The sequence below is a fragment of the Wolffia australiana genome, chromosome 3, assembly GCF_029677425.1.
Source record: "Wolffia australiana isolate 7733 chromosome 3, ASM2967742v1".
Lineage (NCBI taxonomy): Eukaryota > Viridiplantae > Streptophyta > Magnoliopsida > Alismatales > Araceae > Wolffia > Wolffia australiana.
In genome coordinates, this window is record NC_135837.1 from 17434438 (window position 1) to 17456267 (window position 21830).

Genomic DNA, 21830 nt, shown 5'->3' on the forward strand with positions numbered 1-21830 from the left:
CCGTGGTAGACTAGAGCCTGATTACCCCCTTGGAGATGGACATCACTCCTTGCATGGTGGCGATGCAGGCGTTGGTCCCCTTGATTGTCTTCTGATGTGAGTCGAGTCCACGCCCATTGTGGAAGTGCTGGGAAGAGGTCGCTGGAGTATTTGAGGGTTCTGGAAGGCATAGTTTGGCTACCCATGTACATGCAAGGGACAGGGTCATAATGGGCCCATGGGATGTGGCTGGAGACATGGATTTGGGTTCTCACTGTACAACATTGATGGGTCGCTTGAGAAGGCTGAGTCAAGTGACTGTGCAAAGCTTTTTGGTGGTTTTGTGCATAGGATTGCGACGGAAGAGGGGGGTTGGGTGATTTTTGGGTTGCACTGAGCAAGGGAACTTGGTTTGAGTGTGGGATCCTGGAAATGATGAATGAGGGATTTATGGTGATAAGCTCTCATTGCTTGGTGTGGGTGCATAATGCACGGGATTACCAGGATCCTCTGATTTGCTGGAGCAGCAGCTGTGTAGGCCATAACCACTTCGAATGTCGTTGTTGAGAACGACAGGGGAAAGGGAAGGGGGTCTACATGGATTTCATGAAAGGACCAAGGAAGTTGGGGGGGCTGCTGGAGGGCTCTTCGGTGGAGGGGAAAGTTATGAGTGGTGTCCCAATGTTCAAGGTCTGTGCAGTTTCTGGATGAAGTTCCGAACTCTGGGTCAGAAAGATCTTTGACAGTTGGATACAGGCTCCTTCATCCATGGGGTCTCTGTGGTGGCCTATACTGCGGATTGTGAATGGAACCAGACGGTCAGTGGGAATGTGACCTCACGGTGGTGATGGTCTCGTGACTGATGGAGCGTCAGGTGGGGAGCCAGTGCCAGTCGTCTTTGAAGCTAGAGGTGTCTTGATGGAAACTCTGTTTGGGGCTTTCGGGAAGCTCTGTGGACTTCTCTTGACCAGATTGGAGTCTGGGTATTCCATCATGGCGGGGCTGGAGGTGGTCGGGGGCCTCCTGCTGCCACTGTTAGTCTTCAAGGAGCAAAAGGAAAATAATGTAGTTTCCTCATTTGTCTCTTGTACAGAAATTCCCCACAGATGAGGCTTTGCTCGACCTCTATATATGTTTATCCTGGCGCCCGGCCTCTCATCTCCATCGTCCCTTCTAATCCCCATTTCTCTCTCTCTCTCTCTCATTCTTTCACAATAGAAACTTTGAAAGAGAAGATTCTACCCTTGAGCCCTTTGAGTACAACTGTGTTACATCTCTCAAGGGTAAGGAACGACATCAGGGACTTGGAATCTGTTTTAATAGGACACTGGACTTCGTTTGGTTGTTTATGTTGATGCAGACAAAACTGGTTCTCTGGTTGATTGGCAGTCCGCTAAAGAGTTTTGCTCCTTTTTCAGGGCAACTTGATTATCTGGTACAATAAAAACAACCTGTGGTTGTTCTGTTGATTGCTGAGGCAGAATTTCTGGCTTTGATTCCAGGGCTGTATGAATCAAGCAGATCCTAGCTGAATTTTGTCCCGTTTGTGACTGGCCTGTCCAGTTAGTTTCTTGCTATTAAAATAGCACCTGACTGTATTGAGTAGACTGCACAAAGGATGCCAAGGTTGACCACGACTTTATCAATGAGAAACTAAAGATGTGAGACTTCTGAATTCAGTACATTCCATCCTCTCTGAAGACAAACAAAATCTTTACAAAGGTTACTCAGCTCATTTGTGGGATATTTGCATCAAGCTGGCATGGATAACTGTCAGACAGGATACTCCAATTCCTCGCTCTTTCTTTCTTTACTTCTTTCTATTTCTGTTATTTCCTATTCTCTCTTCCCTGTTTTTAGTTATTCCTACTTTCAGACTAATGGGCCTAGTTATTGGCCCAATACGTTTACCCATGACCTGGTATTTAATCCAGGATTGTTAATGCGAATGTGTGTTGATATTGTTCAATATCGGTCTTGCTTCCTTTATGGTTTCCGTCAAAGTCCTCTGGGGATATCTAACTCCATTGGAGAATAATAACATTCATTCACAAGCTTGAGTAGCGTGTTAATGCATTTATCTCCTTATATTCTCTCTCATGCATATTCATTCGCAAGATTGTTAATGCATATTCATTCAGAAGCTTCACTATTTTTTTCTCTCTCATGTACTGACCTGGTATTATACCAGGCCTATTCACGGTAATAGTTTTTTTTTAAACGAAAATGTGACGCCTAATCATGTCAATAGTAAGACACTTCATTCTTCTATTCTGTTTTCTCTCTTCTTCCACTCTCCTCTTTCCTCTGGAGATTCTTGATCCTTCTTTAAACCTGCTGCTGCGTCAGGGACATGATCTTACTGTAGAATCAACTCAATCAGTGGTACCAAGTTCTTGCTGTGGCAAATGGTCGGTTATACCAGCCTTTTATTTGAAATAACATTCAATTGTGGCAAAATAATTTCACATGATATTTTAGAGTATTCAGTAGGCTTAAATTTTCGTGCTGTTTATAATACCAACAGGTATCCAAGAGGAAGTAGAGGAAAAGAAATTAGGAAAACATATGTTGATGAGGCCAGGTGTTCTTCAGACAGAAGATAGAACTGAGCACAACAAACCTTGTATTTAGAGGCAAAGAAACAAGTAGAAGAAATAGAAATGGGGAAGGAGAGAAAAATGAGGAAACCATATATTGATGAGGCCAGGTGTTCTTCAGACAGACGATAGAACTGAGCAGAATAAGCCTTGTATTTAGAGGCAAAGAAACAAGAAGTATAGGAAATAGAAATGAGGAAGGAGAGAGAAATGAGGATCCTCTCCCCCTTTCTGGTCGCAGGTACCTCCCTTCCCAGTCCTCAGCCACAGCTGCCCCTCAAGAAATAGAATTTTGAAAGAAAGAGATCTCTTGCTTCTCTTCTGCTCTCAGTTATTTGTAGGGTCACCATGGGACTGTGCTCCCACTTGTGAGATCCCGCACATGGCCCAATTTATCGGGCTCTCTTATTGGAACATCGGCGATTACTTTCACTGACCAGTCCAGACATTAGAAGCAGAAATCGAAGCACAGATTCATTATTCCTACAGATGCTGAACCTTCTTAGGACATGTCTTTGAAAAGAATGTATCAATTTATCCAACTCTTGGTGTGATTTTACATTCCTAAATGCCTCCTTCCCAATTTGGGAGGGAGGTAGAAACCCAGAATCATGTCCCAATTTTTTTTTCGATATAATACAATTTCAATGTTTTGAACTATTTTTTACTCACTGGAGGAATTATACAAATGTTGAGTCACATCTAACAGTTCCGTTTGAAACATGATCGCCATTTTTAAAGAGGTTTTGGACTTATCATTTTGACCCTCACATAATTCTCTGTTTTATTTCTAGTCTGTGGGGAATCGGGTTGGAGTGACGGAGCCTTTCTTAATGAGAGTATCTCATGGTGCTCCGTTGCATTTCTCTGAAAGTTTAAGAGGAACAAAGATCCTCCACGGTCCTGAATTTATTGCTGGAGGCAACAGTAATGGAAGAGCTCTCTCCGGTGATCAAACTCTAAGGGTAGCGAAGCGTTTTTATGTGGCTCTTATGTTATCAAGACTTGTTCAGGTGAGGCATATGCTATCCCAGTAAAATATCTATTTCATTGGGATGTTATACTTTCTCTGTTGAATTAGGTTGCAATCAAGTTGGCTTATATCTTCTTCATCAGGAAATTAAAGTACTTGCTGTAATGTACCTCATAAACGTCATTGTGTGCAAATGATTATATAAACAACGGTTCATATTATTCCAGTAGAAATTGTATTTTACGGTTTGAGTAGTAATCACCTGAGTTATTGCCATATTTGGTGTGGTATGGAGCTTTTACCATGATGGTTAGCTGTAATTCCTCAAATCAAACAGTTTCATTAGATTTTTTATTTGTGTTGAATCTCCTATCTCATGATTTGTTGATCTGTTATAAATCAATTTATGGCCTTCTTTAACCCTATTTAAGTTTGCATTTAAAACTTCTGTAAACTGTGCCTGTTTATTATCATAGCAATTTGTGTTCTTTTTTATTTCAGGAGGTTCCGATGCCTGATGTTTGTGATGCTTTCAAAGTTTCCAGAGGCATGATTCAGTCTCTGCAAGAAAATGCTGGTAGATTTGCTTTTATGGTCTCCGCTTTCTGTGAAAGGCTCGGATGGCATGATTTGGGAGGATTGGTTTCTAAGTTTCAGAATCGGGTTTCATTTGGAGTGAGATCTGAAATAGCTGAGCTGACGAATATTCCATACGTCAAGGTAATTTAACAAATGTGATTCAAATATGCCGAATGTTTCTTTTATAAATGAGATTCTTTAGACATCGTATTCTTTAGTCCTCTAGTCATTATTTTCCCTCAAATATGCAATGTGCAGGGGTCGCGTGCTAGGGCGCTGTACAAGGCTGGATTGAGAACTCCACTGTCTATTGCTGAGGCATCCATTCCTGATATTGCAAAGGCTCTCTATGAATCTTCGGCGTGGAATGCACAGGACGGTAAGTTGATTTCCTGTTTCTTTCTGATGATTGGGAAGGATTCTTGGCTATGCATTCACGCTATACATTTGAAAGTGTGACAAAAAACTGATTTTTGAGCTTGTTTAGGTCCCCAATAATGTGGAGTTTGTATGAATAATTTCAGATTTATCCATCAAGAACCCATGTCGTTCATGATCAGATTTTAATTGACTGTATTGCTGTGGTAATGCTCGTGATTGATTACCATATTAAAAAAATTGCATTAATGGTAGTGTATGGCTTTTAAGATGTATGCTTAGTTGTTCCATTTAGAAGTCATCCATGACACTGGTATAGCAAACAATGCACATGAAACTGTCCCATGAATGTCATAGATTTTTTTCTTCAAGACAATGACTGTGATAGATTTTTTTCTTTAAAACAATAAATGTCATAGATTTTTTTTCTTCAAAACTGAATGACTGTCATAGATTTTGGCTTTCATCCTTGTGTGTTCTGATGCCACATCTATCTCTTGTCTCACACTCTCACCATTTATTGGGTTATTGGGCCTACCCTCTAACCCGTCCTCTTTATGGCCTCTCAATGCCACTTGTATCACACTCATAATTCTTGAGTTCAAGGAAACATTCTCAGCTTTCTGTCTCCTCTTCAGGTTTCCGTCTCCAGGGTTTCTGGCCCCTTCATTTTCAACAGACTTGTAGGTTTTATAACCACATCATTCAGTCCTAAATAATGAGAAACATTGTTAGGCAGTAGACCAGAGCTGTCAGCTGTGTTAGTATAATGCTTCAAGACTATTGCTAAGTAATCCGATGAATTTTTCTAATGTATCTCTGTCATTTGGCTGATCTTGTGTTTCTTTCTTGTCTATGGGAAACATACTAAGATATGTATAAATACGGAGATAATTACTCGAGTAGTTGAAGTTGTTGTTTATGATCTCCACACTGACCTACGATATTGCTTAAAGGTTTTCTGTTGATCTTTCTAATTGACTTCATTTAAATAGTCAAGGTCTGATAACAAAGTCTAACTTATTTCGTGCTAAGATTTTTGTATGTCTGGGTGATCTTCTTTTTGTTGTTTAAGTTATTTTTTTACCGCGATATAATTTTGATCTTGATTAGATTCAATCAACTGTGCAGGAAACCCAGCTATGAGACGGATACAACTGGGGATGGCAAAGAAAATTAAAAATGGTGCCCGTAAAATAGTTCTTGATCAGGCGGAGGAGGCAAGACTTGCTGCCTTTTCAGCCTTTAAATCTCTTGGGGTTGATGTTGCTCATATTTCCCATCCACTGGTTCTATCCAATGGTAACAATACCAGTCCTGGCAGTGTTGGTGCTGAGTACAAAGGACATCAGGTTGAGGTTGGGTCAAAAGCCATGGATCATTTTCCTTGCATTAACTCAAATGCTACGAGAGAGAATCAAGAGGCATCGTTTTCTTCAGAAGAGAGTATGCTGGTGGCCGTCAATCATGTTTCGGTGAGAACTCCAAAGTCAGATGCAGCAGAAGTAGGTGATTCTCTCAGAAAAGGTCCCATTAATGCATGTTCTTTTTCTGGGGGATTCGACTCATTTCTGAATCAGTGGGATGAACTAAAAGAGTTCTATTTTGATTTTCACTTCACTAAACGATCAGAGCAATACTCCGTTCTTCCATTTGAAGTGCTTGGCATTGCAGTATGCTGGAAGGATTCTCCGGTATATTATATTAGGCTTCCCAAAGATTTAATGTGTTCTCAAGACAATGCAAGTAAGTCCTTCGCCGATGAATTCTGGAGTAAAGCTAGCGATAGATGGGGTAAGATATGTAGGATAATGCAGCGTGACGATGTAAGGAAATTCACATGGAACTTAAAGATTCAAATTCAAGCCTTAAAGCTCCCGGGAATTTCTGTTCAGAAATTGGGTGTTCAACATCCTGGACTTGGATTGGATAAAAGATTTAAAATCGTGGACAATTCTCATATTTTGCTGCCCACTGTTGTGATTAACAATGGAATCGACTTATGCCTTGCTGCATGGATTCTCTGGCCGGATGAGGAAAGTAAAAGCATTCCAAACTTAGAGAAGGTAGCACAGATCATATTCATTGGGTCGCATCGAAATTCCTTTGTCAATCCATTGGATTTCTAAGCTCTCATCTGATACTGTCATATATTCATGATAGACGGTTAGGAAGCGTCTGAGCACGGAGATGGTGGCGGCAGCAAATCGAGATGGTAAATGGAGAAATCAGATGCGTCTCGCAGCACATAATGGTTGTTGCAAACGAGTGGCGCAGACGCGAGCTCTTGGCTCTATTCTTTGGCATTTGCTCATCACTGAGGATTTGATCCCCTCGCTTATTCACATAGAGAATCCAATGGTAATATTTGTTCTAGACATTTTTTTGTGGAGAAATATGACATCAATTTTTTTCCCTGGAATGTAGGTTCATGTTCTTGCAGATATGGAACATCAAGGTATTGGAGTTGATATGGAAGCTTGTCTTCAGGCGAGGCAGATTCTGGCAAGGAAGGTGAGGGAGCTTGAGAAGGAAGCTTATAGACTCGCAGGGAGGGCATTTTCCCTGTACACACCTGCAGATGTTGCTAATATTCTATATTCCCAATTGAAGTTGCCTGTTCCTGAATGTGCCAAGGGAAAGCAGCATCCCAGCACTGATAAACAAATACTGGAAATGCTGAGGTAATTTAATTTTCATGATTAACTGGATTTTTACTTCAAGATGAACATGATCCCTTACGTGTCTTGAACTTTGATCACTAGTCGAATTAAAGTTGAGAAGATGGAGGCAATCATTAAAAGCAGCAATTTTTGAGTAGGAACAGTTTTATGGAATTTTCTATCCTAGAACAGTTTTAAGGTATAAATCTTTTTACAACTTAAATCCAAAGATAGTCAGATAAGAACCATGGTCTAGGTTCGTATCAGAAGGAGAGTAGAGGGCGAGAAGAGGTAGAAGTTCCCGGGGTAGGAGAGTTGAAACGGGAATGATAGGAAGGGTCGAACAGGGGAGGCAGGGATCGACCAGGGACAAGTCGCCTGATGACGCGGTGAAGAGTTGATGATCGCGGGGACGGGGATTGTCGGAGCCTAGGAGAGAACCAAAAGGCAAGGCTAGGGATTGGATTGGAGGGGAGCCGACTGAAGATCCGGTGAAACGATCATGGGGATAGGGGATCATTGGACGGTCAAGTGGAATGGACTGAGACAGGGAGGATCGAGATAGTGAGCCAAGAGGCCGATCTTACCTTAAGTCTCGCCTGCCCTCCACAAGGGAGGGCTATACATATTTATAAGAAAAGAGATGACAAAAGTGCCCCCAGTCGGCTAAAATACCTAAGATACCCTTGGGGGTAGAGGATTGTATCATAGTCATAATGAGTATATTGGAAACAGAATATGTGATATATGAAACTGGTGAGCTTTGAGCGGTGAATTTCTTTGATAGAGTTCCATTAATAGGATTAATCCTCCTTTTGAGTGTTTTTCTTCCATTCCTCGTTATTCTTCATGATTATGTTCCCTATCTACAGGGGGCAACATCCTATTGTTCCCATAATCAAGGAACATAGGACACTAGCAAAATTGTTAAACTGTACTCTGGGGTCGATATGTTCTAAAGCCAAGCTGAATGTAGAATCACAAAGATATATACTGAGAGGACATTGGTTACAGACATCAGCGGTCACCGGGCGGCTTTCCATGGAGGATCCAAATCTTCAGGTCCTTTTTACCTTCATATATATATATATATATCATTTCTTGTGCGTGCGCATAAAATCAACCTAATATTCATGTGCCTTCATGCAGTGTGTGGAACATATGCTGGAGTTCACCATGAATTCTTCATCTCCGGAGTATCACCAAATCAATGCCCGTGATTTTTTTGTTCCAACTCAAGTAATTTTTGATGTTTTTCCTTATCTTGACTTATCTGAAGCTTGGATTATATTTTTTTGATAACCATTGTACTTGGATGTGATGCAGGAAAAATGGCTGCTACTTGTCGCAGATTACTCACAAATAGAACTACGACTGGTGGCCCATTTCTCTCAGGATTCTGCTTTAATAGACCTTCTTAGCAGGCCTGATGGAGACGTTTTTACCATGATAGCTGCAAGGTGGAAAGGGAAATCTGAATCTGAGATAACGGCTGACGAGAGAGGACATACGAAACGGTTGGTCTATGGCATTTTATATGGGATGGGTCCCAGCTCTCTTGCAGAACAACTAGATTGTGGGGAGGATGAAGCAGCAGGAAAAATTAGGAGCTTTAAGAAATCCTTCCCTGCTGTTTCTGCCTGGCTCCAAGAAGCTGTATTATCTTGTCGACAGAAAGGGTATATATTTCTTCTACCTTTGCTTCTTAATAGGGACCATCACGTCTGGACATGATGGGATGATGATGGTCGGTTGACGACTGGTCACTTGGTGATGTCACCATGACAATTCATGATGTCTGGCATCAGAACATGCATCCTTAAATTTTGAAATTCTTGTCATAGTATCTCATCACCACTAAACCCATCACGTCATGTATTCAGGTCACAGGACTCTCTCTCTCTCTCTCTTGCTTTCTTGCTCTCTCTTCCTGCTTTCTCACTAATTTTCTTGCTCTCTTCTCTTTTTCTCGCTGTGACGTGACGAATGATGTTTGCCCAACCTTAGAAATGTTTGGTATGTTGATTTCATTAGTGATGTAATGCAGGTACATACAGACTATTAAGGGGAGAAAAAGGTATTTGTCGAAAATAGAATCTGGAAATAAAAAAGAGAAGGCAAAAGCAGAGAGACAAGCAGTGAATTCCATTTGTCAGGTTGAAATCGTGTGAGTTTTTTATCTAAATTTCGCATTCCATAATTTTTTTTTAACAGAGAAGTTTTTCTAGGGCTCTGCTGCGGATATCATTAAAACTGCTATGATAAAGATTTTTTCTGCGGTCGCTGAAAGATCCCAGAAGAATTCGCTCAATGCCAAGGACCAAGAATATGCTGCGCTTAAAGGCCGCTGCCATATATTATTGCAGGTTTGGCGTTTTTGTCTTTTTTGGCTACTATTTGGTCATTTACCTTATCTAAAAATCTCCTGAAATTTCCTTCTAAGAAGTCGTCAATTTTTAAGGGTGAGATTATTCGTATTGCGTCAACGTTTAAAGGAATTTCTTAAAATGCCATCTCCATTTGCCATCAGGTGCATGACGAGCTAGTGCTTGAAGTTGACCCTTCTGTTCTTCCTGAGGCCAGTAATCTACTCCAGTCAAGCATGGAGAACGCCATAAAGCTTAATGGTTATTTTTTGAGACTTTTGTTGGGTTCTGCTTCCTTTAATTGGACGTTTATGAACTGCTTGCCTAATTTTCCTCCTTGTTTCAGTCCCTCTGCGCGTTAAATTAATGATAGGCCCCACATGGGGTTCCTTGAAGCCCATCGATGAGCTTGGTTCTTTCAAAGAGTAACTATTTCAAAGGTACTTCTGGAGCTGCTATTTGCGGGTATTTATTTAGGCCTATCCAAGGTCGTGGCAGTGGTGAATGAAAGTTGCAGAGCTTGGTTCTTTCAAAGAGAAACTATTCCAAAGGTAGTTCCAGATCTCCTATTTGCGAGTATTTATCTAGGCCTATCCAAGCTCGTGGCAATTGTGGTTGAAAGATTAAGAGCTTCTTCTTCCATCAAACCTATATAGAAATACCCTCTCGGCTTCAAGTGAGCTATATTTCTTATAAGTTTTTACGCTTCATTTCTTCTTCTCGATTTAAATATTTCTCATGCGCCTCAGCAGTCTGTTTTTCTTCTCGTGAAAAAGCAGATTATTTGGGGGTTCTATTGAAATGGTTGGAATTTAAGCGGATACTTCAACAAGCAGTCGCTGGTAAGGTTTGAGTTCCCATTTATAATGTTTGCATCATTACTTTTCATCAAAATTTGCTTCTACGTAGAGTTTGTCTAAACGTTGGTTTATATAGTGGTTACTAAGAGCTCATGGTTGGCCATTGTAGAGATGGTGATTTTTCTCTGGTCATACAGGTTGCTGATATTTTGCCTATGCAAATTGAAATTACGTAGGCGTCTTACAAGCCAGTAATTGAATGCGGGAAATTTTTTATTGGATCCCATTCAAATGAAAGTGGTGGGTTATGCGATTCTCTGATCTGAATTGATGGGGTTTGAAAGGTACGCAATAATACATCCTCAAATAGAAATGCAAACATAGCACAAAAAAGTTGCTGAATATGGAGAAATATTTCACACTCTTAAATAGAAAGATTTCAGCCAATTCATTCTATACAAATGATGAGATTGTGAAACTATAAAAAACATAAAATTTAGGTAGCAGGCAAGCTCAAATAAATGCCCAAGAGGGGATATCAAATTCCCAATATGTCTATTTCTCTCGATATGTTCAGATCTCAATATCTCAAATTTTGTTTACGAGTATCTATAGTCGTATTCGGCTTGTACATCGTTTGTAGTGGTGTGGATCTTCCGTTATCTTTACTAGGGTATGTGATCCCAACATTATGTTGATTTCTTATTTTTCTTGTTTACGGTCATAGTGCCTGTCACTCAACTTAGATCCTTATATTTCAGTAGGGTCAGGCATTTTTTTCTTTCAAGAAAATGATGAAAAAAAGGATGAACACTTCAAAACACTTAAAATCAACTATGTTGAAAGACCAAAATCTTTGAGGACCTTGTTCTTCTAGCCAGCCACTGGTAGAACATGTCCAGAATTCAGGAAAGAGAGAGATATGAATTATTTATACATGGGCATGCTTACTATCCTTGTCTATCATTTCCCAATTTCTCTCCATGTCATTTCTTGCTCTACTCCGATTGGTTGATGGTTCCGTTACTTGAATTTCATGATACTCTTTTGGAGGGAAGTTAGAGAAATTAGTGGACTGATCTAGGATGTGGTCTATGCCCCTTTAACTACTCCTTTGAAGCCCACAGCCAGAAATGCTGAAGTCTGACCCAATATCCAAAATAAATAGTTTCAGAACAGTGATAATCAGCCCATTTAATTCCTTAAGTTTTTTCACACATGGAAAATATTGATTAGTAGTAAAAATGAAGAAGTGTTCGATAAAAATATATAATATTCATTATATAACAGAAATATTTTAATAGGCTAGTTAATAATATCATAAATTCAAATTTTAGATTCTTAAACTTAGATCAACTTCGTGCAGTTATGGGTATATTTATCATTGTTATCAGATGCTAGAATCAAGGGCTCCGCTACAGAGAGGTATTAGAGGGAAGCTGAGATCGCTCGTCGATCCATTTGTTTTTCCTCTTTATCTAGATGAATTTTGATACCTAACTATCTCAAAATCTTAAGAGTATAAATATATATTAGAAACAACTCGGGTTATTAGGTTAATCCTTCATTTTTATCTTTCCAACATTTCAAGCTCTTCGACAATGAAAATTCCTGTCAATTAGTGGGTTTTTCTTGGTTTTTTTTATGTGATCTTCTTCTCACTTCACTCACAAACTTTGGGGCCACCGACGCCAGAAACTCCAATTTTCTGAAGTGGTGTCAATATTACAAATTTTATGAAAATTCAAGTCTAATCCCCATTAACATAATACATATTTAAGCCACCATTGTACATCATATTTAAACAATACTTTGAAACATTATAGTTGTTATGCGTGCATAAACCTCGGCAAAAGGAGTATGGCAAAGATGAAGAACGAACAAGATGCCAAGAGCAATGCAGAATGAGTCGGGGTAACAGAACAGTTGAATCAAAATACAAGCTTGATGCATCATATTAGCGCGGCAATGATAAGTGAAGACGTCAAGAGTAATGCTTAGATGGATCACCGAGTTAGATGAGTATTCGATTCCTGTTGAAAAATATTGAAGAAGATCGAGGCGTAAAAACGTTAGCAAGAAAGAGCGAGCCAGAGAGAAGATAGCTTGGAATTATTAAATATAAAAATATCGTCGGTACGCTACGATACGTCCGGTTTCATAGATATTTCGCGAACGTGGACGAACCACATGATTAGATATTCGCCAGAGATTTCTGCGTTAACTTCGGGTTCGGGTTATCGGTCGCAACCGCGTTGACTTCGTCCGTCTCGGCGCTTTCCTTTCATCTTCGTTTCGCGTGGCAAGAGCACCCAATCCACGGGTATATACAAGTGCTCAAGGCTATTGAGACGACCCAACACTTTACACAGTAGCGTGTCAGCGATAATCGGTAACCATGGCGATCGTCGGCCCCCAATTTTGCGCCCCGTACCCTGTTGATCTCATCATTACCCAGAAGTTCTTGAGCATCAGTGAACGCGATTTCACCGTAAGGGACGTGCAGGATAACGTCTGGTTTCGGGTGAAGAAGACGGTCTTCAGCCTACGCGAACGGCGCGTTCTGCAGGACGCTTCCGGCCAACCCGTACTAACCATGCAGAAAAAGGTGAATTATTTGTTTTCTGAATACTATTTCGCGGTTTTTTCGAGATAGAGGCTGAATTTCTATCGGGAGCGAAAGAATAATCTCATGGGTTTTTTTTTGTCTTCAGGTGCTGACGGCTCACGATAAATGGAAGGTTTACCGGGGGAGCAGCACTGATGATAAAGATCTCCTGTTCGTCGCCAAGAGATCCCACATGCTGCAGCTGAAGACAAGCCTGGACGTTTTCCTGGCTGCTAACACGAGCAAGAACGTTCCTGATTTTAAGGTCAAGGGGAGTTTCTTTGAGAGATCGTGCTCTGTTTATGTTGGTGATACATCCTCCATCGTTGCCCAGGTAATATGTTTATCTATCTCTCTTTCCGTCTTCTGCTTCTTCATTTCTTCTCTGATCAAACTGTTAAATATGTTGACAGATGAAGAAGCAGTACACGCTGAAAAACATAGCGCTCGGAAAGGACAGCTTCGGGGTAACGATTTACCCAAACGTCGACCAGGCCTTCATTGTTGCACTTATCATCGTCTTAGACGAAATCAACAAAGAAGGGGGTGGGAGTGGAGGAAGCTTCGATGTAGAAATATAATTTGTAATCGACTAATATTAGACACCTTTTCTCAGATCCAAGTAACACTGCAAATGCCTCCTATTTATATGCATATTGATTTTCTCCTTTCTGTAAGTAAATGGTCAATTGGATAATCGCCAGACGAGCTAATTTTCCGCCGAACAAACTTTCTAAAATCTTATCCACAAAATTTTAAAAGTACACAATAACCTCAACATCTTTTAAAATCCAACTGCAAAAAATACTCAAAATAAATATTCATAAACTAGACATGATGTCCTTCACTTTCATGTGGAGAATATAAGAGTTAAATTTTCACTCAATAATTTATTTTGAAGAACTTGTCGAAATCATTCGTTCCATAAGTATTAAGCTATGCATGTGTAATATGATTGATCTTCTCATTTAACTAGAAAAATCAAGTCCAATTGATTGGAAAAGTTGTCAAATTTTAAAGAAGGCAATTATATCTAGATCGCCAAATATCACATTGTTGAAAATGTCAAAGCCCCAGCCCTAAGTTTCAGGATCGTGGGGGTTGACTTGGTACATCCTAGAAAGTAGGATGACTTAGCACCTCCTTGAGAATAGGATCGTGCCTACTTTCTAGGATCGTGCCTAGTTTTTAGGGGGCATTTAGGCCATGGGTTATGCCTATAAAAAGGCCCCCATTTCTCTTGTTTTCTTCACCCTCTACACCACTAATCCCTTGATGTATTCCTCAAGATGGGATTGTTGGCTCATAGTTTTAGAGGAAACAAGTTCAAGGAATATGATGGGATGAAGTCCTTGGACAATGCAATGAAACTATCATGAAATATTTTTTTAATTATTTGATAAAGTATGTCCTAGTGAAAATGGTTGATTTTCACGCAAAAAGCCATTCCAAGATTGTCATTAGTGAGGGATGATACATTCCAAGATTGTCCTAGTGAAAAAAAGATTCCTCAAAAGACCTGGTAAATTCATAACTACCTTGAGACCATCTAGTGTATCCTTCACATCGTGGTATGTTATGATGAACAGTCAAAGAGGAGATTCACATCATGAAATAAATATGAATTAAATTAGACCATAATTTTTCAATCATTGAATCACATTTTTTAGAGGTCAATATCATATTTATTGGTTTATTGAAGTAATTCATCCCAAGCTGCACAAGTATCAAAGCTCAACAAAAAATAATGAAAAACCTAATAAGAAGGTTAAATTGGTGTATTAAAAATATTTATCTCTTATATATTTCGATGTTCAGTTTTATTTTTTTAGTATAATGTTGATCGCTCCTCTCACTATGATTCGATAAACTACCCCCGTTGGGGAACCAACCTTCTTGGTCCCATAATCTAGCAAAAATTAGTCACCAAAACTCTGGAGGATCTTGAGTCAAAACTAATATATTTTTGAATTTACAAATGAAATATGTACACTACGCACTCTTGTCTAACAACATTATCTCTCGAATAGGGACATCATAATCTCTTCAATATCTCTCCCACGTCTTTGAATCTTATTCACAAGCACCTTTAAGAGCTCTCGTCTTTCAAGTGATGTTAATAGATCTTTGAAGATCCTATATCTCCAATATTCCTCCTAGACTCTCCTGAATAATTCTTCCAATCCTCAGCGCTTTAACTTGAAGTGTCCATGCACTATTCCCATATACATATCTCCAAGCCTTTTATTTGACATTTAAAAATGTTTCTCTCTAAATAAATTAGTTCAATTGTGGCTCAAAGATACTGTCATAGACTATTACTTAACAGTCGTATTAATTTTGGCATTGTTCTTTTATTTTTAAGATAGAGGCAGACAATAGGTGTTGAGATAACAACTTATTATAGTGTCATACGAAGGATATGACAGATAATAGTTACTGTGCTTTAAATTTTTATTTGAATAAAAAGAAGATTAACATATATGAAGAAGATTAATGATAAGACAATAAAAAAGGAGTTTAGGAATTAATTATGCAGATTAAAGAAGGGAGAGGGCAGATTATCTCAATAAATTAAAAACTAGGTCTTTATAAAGAAAATTAATGTAAAATTAATTAGGAAATAAAAATTAATTTTCAGAATTTCAGATTAATGCCATGTGCTGCATGAAATGCCCCAAAGAGGCTCTCAAAACAATATTTAATTCAAATGTTGATTCAAGCTAACTTGATATATTTCCATGATAATTAAATGATATGTTCAGTAAAGCAAGTTTGAGATCAATCAGATAACACTGATTCCATGAGCAAATGACAAGAGGGTTGATCGCTGCCCCCAATTTTGGTGTGCTTCATAGCTCGTCATCTTCTGTGGTGGCATGATCTCAGTCTTCATGGAGCTTTCTCAGAGCTACCCGGAGCTTATCAAGTTTTCGCAGAGATTGGAGTTTTCAAGCGGAAGATGCCAAAAACTATGAAATTTTACTTTTAAGGGTTGAGGGGTTTCTTTATGCCCTTGATTGCATGGCTCACCTGAAGGCAGTCTTTGAAATGTCGGTGGAGTATCCAACAGATTTCTCATTACTGAAATCCACTATAGGGCTGAGGGGAAGGATGGCCAGGGTTGGAGAAGGACGAATTTTGTATCTGGCTGTCAGATCTCTCCAATGAAACAGGACAACAGCTGCAAGAAAATCACAATTATGGACTCTCCTAAGTTGTGCTTCCCTTCCCTCATCATCTCTACCATCCGACTGACAGCTACTGCCAAATAGTCTCTATTCCATGAATGGACCCCGCCACCCTCATCAACACCTTAAGGGAAAAAGAGAAATATATAATTATATATTTTGTTTATTCGATCTTAATGTTCAGTATTATTGTGAAGATTGGACGTCAGAGATCCTAACAAGCTTTTTAAATAAGCTTGTTATGATGTGTACTTCAGGCCAGGCTGGCTCAAAGTCCATTTATTTTCCATGTCCTGTTTTTTTAAGGTCGCAGCTCAATGGGCCATGATGTTGTCTTCCTATCTTCCTTGCCCCATCCCATTCTATGTCTATAAGAATATCATTTAGATGGCACATATATGATCTAATCAGATATATTTTGAATTCAAAATCTAGACCCCTTTCCTGCACATATAAGCTCCATACATGGACATTTTACTTCAAGAACTTATGCCTTTACTTATCAAAGAACATTTTTTTATAATATTCGCTTCCGCTTCTAAAGTTGTATCGCTCGTAGAGTCGTGCATGATTTTTTGTCGAAGAGGCACATAGGTATTCACCATTTTATTACATAACAAAGTGATAAATAACTAATATCCCATGTTGGGGTTTTGATTGAAATGCCATAAATGGTTTTGTACATAGAAATATTATTCTTTTATTCTGACAATCCCAGATACCAAAGAAATAGTTCCAGAATTTCTAAGGCGCGACTTTTAGAACGTCAATTCAATATTAAAGAAATAGGTTATTTACTTAATGAATTTGAATAACTTTATCGCATTTATTTGCTTTGTTCCTTTGTCTCGCATTGTCACTTATGGTCATGGGTACCTCCTAAAGTTGTGCTTAAAGCACATAGTGATTCATTGGATTGAATCACAAGTTAACAACTAGAAGGCTATGAGATGTAAAACCGGTAGTGACAAAGGTTCGATGGGAATTATGAGAAAAAGATGAAGATTCAAATTCATGTTACAATGTCAATTAGGATAAATAATAAGAAGGTTATTGTAATCGACATTATTTAGCGGATAAATGGTAAAAAATTATGTGAAATTCCTTTTTCATTCATGAATAATCTTAACAGGTTATCTAAAGGATAGTGGTCTGGATTAATAGTTTTGTAAGATATACTAATCACTTTGAAACAAAATTTTGTTTCAATTTGTTCTGCAGACAAATATGAAAGAGCGGATGGGACCAATTCAGCTTCATTTTTTTCATAGTCTCTTTTGCAGGAAGGAGATAATGCCAAACTTATAGTTCTCAATTTCTTAATGGAGGTTTTTTAAATAATTACCACAAAAGCATGAAATTAATCTGAACTTTCTCGTATTGAATTTGCAGTAATAAAAAAATTGTGCTATAGAAGGTGTAGTCATGCTTAGCCATAGGCAGCTGATTGGGCTGTTAGGTACTATGTTGATGACCTGATTACATGGCTTCTTGAGCTTCAGAATTCACTGGAGTAGATGCTTGAGTGTTGTGCTCCTTTACTGATTGATGGGTCTCGCTGTCTGATGTCTGCTGGTTGCTTGAATGATGCCTCAAATGGTCCCTTTTCTAATATTGTTCTTCTTTATTTCTGTTTTGTTCTTTCTTCTCACACAATCCTTGAGTTTCTCTCATGATCTTAGATCATTTTCTGGATAAAGTCATACTGTCAAAGTAACATGATGCCATGATATTATCTCTATCATGTATTTAGTTTTCTAATCATATAAAAATTCACTGTAGAGAGTGTAACAATAATATAATGAACCAATCAATACATGAGATGTAATTTTGATTAAAAATCAAGATAATATGCATCATAATAAAACCAATCTTTTTGTTAAATGTAAATGATTGAATCTGTAATATTATATTGTTGAAACACCCTTATTTCCGTGTTGCTAGTCCCTTATTAATAATGTTGCATAAACAAACCATCAACTTTTTCTCACGATGATGTAGGATAATCTAAAAGTCCATTTCATCTTTAAATGTATCCGTTCCCTTGGAGATGAGGGTTTGTCTGGAGAAATTTTTATACCATCCATCAGTCCCTCAGAATGTTTGGGCTACTCAATAGTCAAGTATTCAATGAGATTCCCTTCACACTAAGAAACTATCATTTATGTTATTTTCATTTGGTAATCCATTATTCATCGGTGTCACCATTTAAATGAGCACAAAAACTATCATCAACTATATTTTTGAAGATGTGAATGAATCCTCTAAAATATTTTTTCCCTTTTTCTTTCCCCTTTTTTGTTTTGCTTTTGTCTAGAGAACTTTTTATACCATCCGTCATTCCTGGAGATTGTTTGGACTACTCAATAGTCAAGTACTCAATGAGATGCCCTTCACACTAAGAAACTTCCATTTATGTTATTTTCATTTGGTAATCCATTATTCATTGGTCTCACCATTTAAATGGCACACAAACTATCATCAACTATATTTGTGGATATGTGAATGAACAAACTAGCTTCCTCTTAAATATTTTTTCCCTTTTTTCTTTCCCCTTTTTTGGGTTTTCTTTTTGTGGGGTTAAAAATTGCTCTCTTCGCAGGCCCTTCCCCATATCACTCATGTAGCATCGACTATCTATCACTTTCCTAAAATTATTTATTTTTGGCATCAAAAAGTGCAATATGATAATCAGAATATGGGAAACGTAGGCATGAGACAAGAGATTTACAAGAAATTCTGAAGACTTTAGGGTGAGAATCAATGACTAGTGAATAAGATCATGACCTATATGATAGATTTACAGCTTCAGTCCTCTTTCTTTTCAAGTGCTCCATTGAGAGTTTAGTTCCCGTTGGTCACTCTACATCTTAAAGATGGCTATGTAGGCATCACATAAAAATGGTATTGAGAGCATTCATAATGAATGGACTAGATTCTCTATCCACATATATAAATTATGCTCATATAACAAAATATGGATAGACTAAATATTAAGGGTAAGAAAACCTAGATTTTAAACTCATTGATTGTGAGCCAACTTGGCTTTTTCTTGGTCGGTGTGATTTCTGGCTCATGAAACATAATAAAAAAACAAAATTTTGACTATTATGATGTCATTATTCATCTTAATCACAACACAATCTGGCTATGATTTCACTCTTTAGTCTCTAAGGCCATGATTGAGATGAAAAAATTACAATTTTGCATATGAAAGATGTAGCGTGGAATTGTAATGAATCTTCAAAACTAGATGATCAAATCACCTTGGTAGGGATCTGATCCACAATTCTATTTTCCTCAAAAAATATGTATTAATTTTCCCATGCGTGCCTCCTCTATATGTATCGACATGATCCATCCTTCATCTTGATGATCCCAGTATCACATCACCCTCACTATTTCACCATTAAATTTGGAAAACAGGGACCAACCTCTCTTTTTGGAGTGATTATCACAGCTAGTCATTTCAGAAATATCACATAACGGCCTCACAAATCACAGCCCCTAATGGAAAATGATTATATAGCACAAGTTAGTTTTTGAATTTTTATGGGCGATATGGACTTGTAGAAAAATGACTATGTTTCAATCAGAACAAATGTGATTGTAGACACAAAGAAATCTGATATTTGATACAGAGGAATAATTTACTCTATTCCCGTAAATTCAAATGTTGTGGCATCAACCACCTGGCATAGATTACATCCATGTGTGCACGTGGGGCCCATGCATCAATGTGGTGCACATGTGTCAAGGTTGGATGTGATAGTACGATTTCAGGGACAAGCTATGAGCAAACGCATCATCACATCACATTTTCACTGATGATTTAATTCTTTACCTTTTTCATATTTTTCTATGCAGGGACATGAGGCTAAAATGGAGCAATAGTTTATGAATAATACAAAAAATCATAGCTAATCATCGGAGGAATTTTTTGAGAAATCATGGAAACCTAGATGTTAATATTTTCTTTAGTCAAGGGCCAAGCTTGAAGTTCAAGGGTTGATATCAGAAAACAGAAAAGCCTACTGTGCTGCAGTTTTGTGGTCAGCTTCCTTTTTCTCCCGTCTTTCCACCTATGACCTTGAGTACATAAGATAATGTATTGTTGTCATAAAAAAGGTGTTAAAACGTCCTTTCCACTTGGGTAGGCTAATGGAAAGAAAGTGAGGTTTAGGATCCATCAATGGTTTTTCTTGGTCTCTTGGGGGGGTTAGAGAGAGGCAACAGAGAAGTGGAGAAGCATGCCACATCTGACAATTGTTGTGGTCCTGGCTTATTTTAAGGACCTACTATAAGTTATCACCTTAAAATTTATGGTGTGTATCATCATTATTAATTTAGATCTATCATCTCTTGAGTTCCTATGTAAATCCATCATTTTTAGTGCACTTGACTCATCATTGTCATTTTGTTTCGCCTTCTAGCACCATCATTCAACTTTTACTGAATCCTAGTACTCATCTAAATCCCATCACACTTCCTATTCATACCTATCTACATGTGTTCGCATTCTGCCACTATCTTCTCACTCCATTGTACATTGCTCTTCCATGACCTCTCTCACATCACCATCTACTCTGTGTTGTTATTCATAATGGTTGTCTCACTCTTATTAAATATTGATAATCATTACCTCATCTCGCCTTTTCATCAGTATTGTATAATATAAGCACCTCCTCTCATCCATTTTATTTCTATTGAAAAAATATCTAATCCCTATTTACAATTCCCTGTGGAAATAACCCTCACTCATCATTAATTATATTTATTTTTAGGGTTACAAAATTTTAGAAATTCATTAAGTAAAGTCAAAGGCTAACAATGAAATGAATATAAACCCTAATTTTATTTAATCAATAACTTACTTTGATGCCATCTATGAAATAAATACACCATGAACTTCAAATTGGCTAAGATTTCTTCAAAATATATGCATGAGTATGAGTTGGCAAGTGTTTATTTATAAATAAGTTCATTTTAATTATCTCCAGCTTTGACAATCCATTTTCCCCAAATCTTATAAGTCATGGAAATATATGTGGCCGACAGACCAATCACACATTCCATATCTCTTTACATGTGCATTAATAGAATATATTCATTATAATGCACATGTGATGCTTATAATGAAGTATGTGAATAGATGATTGGATTTAGTGAATTATGATGAGATCGTAATACGGAGATCACTTGCCTTTAAGTATGTGTTCTAAATATTTCTATTCAAATTATACTTGAGAAGGACATCAAACTATCCAGATAGAATAATACTATCTAGCCTCGCTCATATGATGAGTATGGCCGATCACGTAGACATTAGTGTGGAGACACTAAGGGTAGATAATGTGTCCTCTTTAGTGGAAAGAGTTCACTAAATTGATCCACACGAATCCTAAATTGTATTATATAAAACTTTTAATCAGGTTGATTCACGTCATGGTTGTATATGTGGTCCTTAGACCTGACACGCCAAAGACATTTTGTGGACAGACATTTGTACTTTGACTACGACCTACGTGTCCCTAATCATGGGACTCTAAATAGCCTTAGTTCGGGGGCATCAAGAAGTTCATGATGGTGATTGAGTGTTCAAGATGGGATTGTCCATCCTCGGTATGAGAGGTGACAGCTCAAGGAAGACGATGCAATGAAGTCTTTGCCCAAGGTAGTGAATTATCGAAGAA

General features: G+C 38.1%; 2 protein-coding genes across 8 annotated transcripts in view; both read left to right on the forward strand.

Moving 5' to 3' along the window:
• Window positions 1-11124, forward strand: part of LOC144701133 (MUS308 and mammalian DNA polymerase-like protein) — a 32289-nt gene extending 21165 nt beyond the window's left edge. The window contains exons 14-28 of one of the 7 annotated variants that reach the window (XM_078572853.1): window positions 3374-3592; window positions 4054-4272; window positions 4390-4510; window positions 5641-6575; window positions 6673-6870; window positions 6937-7193; window positions 8045-8234; window positions 8322-8411; window positions 8499-8851; window positions 9220-9328; window positions 9401-9538; window positions 9703-9799; window positions 9885-10214; window positions 10291-10380; window positions 10508-11124. In XM_078572853.1, the coding sequence (XP_078428979.1) occupies window positions 3374-3592; window positions 4054-4272; window positions 4390-4510; window positions 5641-6575; window positions 6673-6870; window positions 6937-7193; window positions 8045-8234; window positions 8322-8411; window positions 8499-8851; window positions 9220-9328; window positions 9401-9538; window positions 9703-9799; window positions 9885-9967 (3009 nt within the window). In that variant the 3' untranslated portion in view covers window positions 9968-10214; window positions 10291-10380; window positions 10508-11124. Of the gene's footprint in view, window positions 1-3373; window positions 3593-4053; window positions 4273-4389; window positions 4511-5640; window positions 6576-6672; window positions 6871-6936; window positions 7194-8044; window positions 8235-8321; window positions 8412-8498; window positions 8852-9219; window positions 9340-9400; window positions 9539-9702; window positions 9800-9884; window positions 10215-10290; window positions 10381-10507 lie in introns of those variants that run through there. The other 6 variants (XM_078572851.1, XM_078572854.1, XM_078572850.1 and 3 more) reach the window with 6 other exon arrangements.
• A 1549-nt stretch (window positions 11125-12673) lies between these two features.
• Window positions 12674-13614, forward strand: LOC144701134 (protein LURP-one-related 15-like). Its single transcript, XM_078572857.1, has 3 exons — window positions 12674-12946; window positions 13053-13280; window positions 13360-13614. The coding sequence occupies exons 1-3, from the start codon at window positions 12737-12739 to the stop codon at window positions 13525-13527; spliced, it is 606 nt and encodes a 201-aa protein (XP_078428983.1). The 5' UTR covers window positions 12674-12736; the 3' UTR covers window positions 13528-13614.
• The last annotated feature ends 8216 nt before the right edge of the window (window positions 13615-21830 follow it).

What these genes read in the sequence shown, in the direction of transcription:
- LOC144701134 (XM_078572857.1), top strand. Translation starts at nt 12,737, where the DNA reads ATGGCGATCGTCGGCCCCCAATTTTGCGCCCCGTACCCTGTTGATCTC. An exon ending in TACTAACCATGCAGAAAAAG is followed by an intron (nt 12,947 to 13,052) that starts GTGAATTATTTG and finishes TTTTGTCTTCAG; the next exon opens with GTGCTGACGGCTCACGATAA. An exon ending in CATCCTCCATCGTTGCCCAG is followed by an intron (nt 13,281 to 13,359) that starts GTAATATGTTTA and finishes ATATGTTGACAG; the next exon opens with ATGAAGAAGCAGTACACGCT.